The sequence below is a fragment of the Gobio gobio genome, assembly GCF_949357685.1.
Source record: "Gobio gobio genome assembly, chromosome: 1".
NCBI lineage: Eukaryota > Metazoa > Chordata > Actinopteri > Cypriniformes > Gobionidae > Gobio > Gobio gobio.
In genome coordinates this window covers 29,309,680-29,314,984 of record NC_137097.1, presented here as the reverse complement: position 1 = coordinate 29,314,984, position 5,305 = coordinate 29,309,680, and the positions used below count along the sequence as shown (strand labels likewise).

General features: G+C 37.9%; 1 protein-coding gene across 1 annotated transcript; it reads left to right on the top strand.

The window, feature by feature from the left end:
• Positions 1 to 856: 856 nt before the first annotated feature.
• Positions 857 to 2,350, top strand: mafga (v-maf avian musculoaponeurotic fibrosarcoma oncogene homolog Ga; the record flags this gene model as incomplete). Its single annotated transcript, XM_079815803.1, has 2 exons — positions 857 to 925; positions 1,898 to 2,350. Exons 1-2 carry the CDS (start codon positions 890 to 892, stop codon positions 2,348 to 2,350), a joined length of 489 nt encoding a protein of 162 aa, XP_079671929.1. The 5' UTR covers positions 857 to 889.
• Between the last annotated feature and the right edge of the window lie 2,955 nt (positions 2,351 to 5,305).

Here is a 5,305-nt window from a genome sequence, read left to right as displayed (position 1 = left end):
TGTTATGCCATAGCTAGGCAAGTATTCTTTTTTTTTTTTGTGATATTAAAATTGGTCACGAGAATCAAAAATATTTTTAGAATCATATAATAACTAGACTGGGTAAAGCCCGATCTGCCTGCGATTTGATTTCGCCCTGCAGCTCAGGCTGGAAACCTGTAAATTTTTCTATCCTGCTTCTGTTACAAATCTGCGGGGACCAATCACAAACTGGCTTATCCACCTGGCGAGCTATTGGGGGGTTTAACACAATGACGGATAGAGAAGCGATGGATCGATGGTCTGATTGGTTGAAGGACTATCCAATTGCATACAGAGTCCTTTGAACTATTCCCGTTGATCACACCTCTTGCAGTAGAAAATACAGAGCAGACTCCCAGACCAATGTTCAATCTTAAAAGATTGAGCTTGGTCTGGTGATAGCCAGACAATATAATAACCTTATTTAAAGTAACAACAAAAACTATATTGTGATATATATCGTTATCGTAAAATAAAATTACTCGTATCATGCTATAAGATTTTGGTCATATCACCCACCGCCAGTGTTGCTCACACTTGGGGTTAGTGATTTGACATGAATGATACCTTACATTGCATGGCTTGTCTAGAAAAGAAAAATATTCTCTTTTTTTTCACTTAGCAAATGATGAAATAGAACACCTAGCAACTGCATAGTAAAACCGCTTATTTTTTTGTTATAAATTTGTTAACATATTCTAGCTTAACAGAGCAATTCATTGCATGGGTTTAAATGAACTTTGGAATATAATTGTGACCTTGATGATCAAATCCTGTGTGTCTGAGAAGCATCTGTCTGACTGATGGTGAACTCTCTATTGTATTCACAGACCTGTCGAGCAGGGCAGTGGAGAGCGGCACTCGTGGTATGACTACTACAAACAAGGGAAACAAAGCACTCAAGGTATGTTCGGATGAGATTTCTAATGAAAGTGTCTCCAAATCAGAATTCAAAGATTTAGACAGTAGAAGAAAAGTATTAAATCACATTTTCTTTAGGGAACAGGAAATGTAGCTACCATGAACTAGCAATGAGCAATATATTTTTTTACAGCATTTATTATATACAGTCAAACCAAAAATGATTCAGACAGCAGATATAATGTTTTACTTGTAGGTGCAGGACATATAATTCATTTATGTAAGTGAGGATAGCAAAATAAAGTAAACTGTTACATATTATACCCTAAAAAAATTCTTCATACAGTGACTACCAGTAAAATTGATAAACATTTGGGACCAAAATGATTCAGACACTTTGACCTGAGCATGTTTTGCTGAGGTGTCTTTTCTTTCATTGCTAATGTGACCTTTGACACCACAGACTGAACAAAAGGAAGCATTGCTTGGTCATTGGTTGAGCTAAATTGGTATTATCTAATTGTGTACTTAAATTTAACAGCTTTAAATTTATTTTTTTTCAGGTTGATTGTAATCCATTACATCCCTTTCTATCAAAGTTATCTGACATTTTCAAGATGAATGTGTTCTGAGTTCTTGTCATATTTTATTACCATTTTCTAAACTATAGCGAATAAACTGTAATAATTTGAGAAAGTGTTGACGGTGTCTGAATACATTTTGGTTTGACTTTATTTTTGTTAACAAATTCAAATGCAAATTTCATTTCAAAATGTAGGTTTATGCACAGGTTTGTTGAATTCAACATTAATTAATGCTGTACAACAAAAAATTGTTCATTGTTAGTTCATGTATGGGTGTTATCTAATGGGACCTTGTTGTAAAATGTTACCTTTCCTTTTCTCTGAGAGAGAAATTTCCTGAGCATGTACTGAATAAGGCTCATCACTCAATTTCCCCCAGTCTCCCCTTCCCTCTCTTCTCTCTTGATCTTGTCCCTTGCGGTTCTCCTCAGGTGAAGCGAGAGCCAGGTGAGAATGGCACAAGTCTTACAGACGATGAACTGGTGTCCATGTCTGTGCGAGAGCTGAACCAGCACTTGCGCGGTCTGACCAAAGATGAAATCCTGCAGTTGAAACAGCGGCGGCGCACGCTCAAAAACCGCGGCTATGCTGCCAGCTGCCGCGTCAAGCGTGTCACGCAGAAGGAGGAGCTGGAGAAACAGAAGGCAGAGCTTCAGCAGGAGGTGGAGAAGCTCGCCTCAGAGAACGCCAGCATGAAAGTGGAGCTTGATGTGCTGCGCTCCAAATACGAGGCTCTCCAGAGTTTCGCCAGAACTGTGGCCCGCAGCCCTGTGGCCTCTGCCAGGGGCCCCATCACATCTGTCATAGGGCCCCTCATACCAGGCAAAGTGGGCACCACCAGCGTCATCACCATTGTCAAATCCAAAACAGCAGCACGGTCTTAATGCACAAATGGGGAGCAAGTATGTTGGTTGGTGTATCCATCAGGCACAGGTTTACTCATGCTAAACAAGATCTACTCTGTGAGCATAAAAATATACACATACAACACTAAAATCTCTCAGAAAAAAAAAACCATAAAGGACATATTTCTTTTTAGAGATTAATCTGTCAATTACAACCCGTGTTGTACAACCCTGTGTTGAGCTTAACCCCAAAAAAAAAATTTTTTTTGTCATTTAGTCACTGTCATTTGGTACTAAACCAGTATTCCATAGAACACAAAATGAGAAGTTTTGTGCAGCTTTTTTTCCATACAGAAAAAGCATACAGTGACCAGATAAGTTCAAGCTGAAAAGTCACACTTCATCACATAAACAACCTGTGATTGAAGACACAAGAAATGATGCCATCTGTCATGACATCAAATCTGATGAGGCAAACCAAATTCAAATATGTGCATTAGAGATCTTCCAGGTCCTATGATCTGTACCCAGCACAGATCGAACCGATTCACTTCCTACCCAAACTTGACATGCATAAATACATTTGTTTAAAAAGAAAAACTTAACCAGAGCCAGTCCTGATAAGATTTTTTTCAAACCTGAATGTAACCGAGGCAGCGACGTCTTCACATGCTTGCATCCCTGCACACTAGTCATCTTTGATTTTGGTCTGTCATACCAGGTTGAAAATAAAGAAACACGTGTAGTATGCCCATCTTCTTACCTTTATATATATTATATTAAAATAATTTTAGTCTTCTCGGGTCTATTAGGTAAAAGCACATTTCTTTCCGAGGCTACTAAAATCAGACCTGACCCGTGTCCGAGGCACTCGTCAAAGTTTTGGACCCAAACCCCCTCGAGTCTTGGGTCGGACCTCTGGTTTCCAAATCAAAGTGGACACGTGAAGACCTCTAATGTGCATGCACTGATGAAGGCGAGATTGTCAGTGAATAACGACGTGAATTTGGGTGTGTTCCTGATAGAAAACTATCATATGGTTTCAGAAGACTGGGAATATAATGCAGAAGTCATATCCTTTTAATCCTTTCAGGGCTGTGTGAGACATGGTAACTATATGCTTTCATCGTATGGAAAAGAGCCTGGGCATTCTGCTAAATCTCTTTTTTTTTGTGTTCCCACAGAAAAAAGTTTGACTAACCTGACTAACTTTAAATGAGTCACAAGTTTTTGGGTTAACTTTAGCTCCAACTTGAGTCGCCTGTGCTTGATATTGTCCAGTGACTGATATACTGATGGGAAAAAAACTTAACATATTCACAGTTCTATCAGAAATGGTATAAGAAATGAGGATCTTGTAATTCACAAAGCAAGCAAAATTATTTAAATTTTTCCTGTTGAGTTCAATTCCATTAGTGGAATGATGTTTACAAGTTATATTCTGAGGAATATGACCAGGAGAGGCAATAAACTACAGTATTTATGCACGGGAGAGCAGAGGCGCTGTTAAAATGTCTGGCAGGTGATGTTCATCTTTTGCAGACATGAGTTATGAGAAAGCCTTTCCTTAAAAACATCACAAAGAGGAGGCATTTATTTGCTTTTAGTTGGTAAACCGTGTTGGTAAAAGTGTTGATCATAGCTTTGTTCGGAGTCGTAGAGCTGTAGTTTTGTTGTTCTGTGCTCTTTGTATGGATGGGCTGGTCGCATTTCATTTCCAGAAGCAACTTAACACAGGCTTTATTGTTGAATCGTTAGCAAATGGTCTCTGATGTCTTACTTCAACTGAAAAAAAAGTTTTCTTTCCGGAAAACAAAAACAGAAAAAAAAAAAAAACGTATTTATATGAACAAACAAAAAAAAAATGTTTGATATCAATTTTGCAGTTGTACCAAAAGTGGCTTATTATTGAAGTCTGATTGCTTTTCTAGTAAATAGACAGGTGCAATGGGGTAGCGCGTGGCGTGCTGTGTATGTGGTCAGGTGACGTTGTTCACTGTGTAAGTGTCCTGCTGTATTCTTTAAATTAATATTATAACGTAATATAGACCGTGTACAGAAGCCAGTCATTCATATTGGCTCCTTCCATATCTCTGTAATGAAGATGTCTTGGGTCAGCTGACTATAACAAACCCAATGTGACGCTTCATAACGGTGCATAGTCAGTTTGTGGTTCTCTTCCAGAACAGGTGGTTTGGCAAAAACACAATTTATCAATGTTTTGGGACAACATTTTCAGAACTGAATTATCTGCAAAGAGATGAAGTTGTGGATCTGTTCCAAAACCTAGTGAATTAACCAGCATTTTAACATCGGACACTTGACGTAGGCTACATGAGAAATAGAACGGGGCATAGGTTTATTGTTCGGAAATGTGTCTTGCCACGCCATGGCGTATCCAGTGTAGACAGAATCACTGATTATAATGGGTTCTATCTGCTTCTTCCCAACATGAAAACAACAAATAAGGAAGCATCGCATGCAGTGTTGGGGGTAACGCATTACAAGTAACTTGAGTTACGTAATATTACTTTTTCCAAGTAACTAGTAAAGTATTGCATTACTTTTCAAATTTTCAACAAAATATTTATTAGAGTTATTTTTTCACATTAATTTGACTGACAGCTCTCCTGCCCCCATGTTGAGAAAAATAAGTACAGAGGCGTTATGTGTAAACATGATGGTTATTGTAGTTCTAGACTAAATGTGAGCATTTATTTATCTCACTTGCACAATAAAGATTCTGTACTCCTCAAAATGAATAAAATCAGTCAAATGCAAAATCAGAGTACTATGCAAACCTCCAATAATTAAATGTTAAATAAAACAACTATTTTTATGCATAATCTACCTTTATATTTAATTTACCAATGTCTTGCTGCTGACCTTTGATGATGAAAATTACTAGATTTTTTGTTTTTATTGGTAAAACTTTTTTCTCCTGCATCCCATTCTAAAATTATCCAGAATGGCAGAGCTGCGCCCTCTACTGTT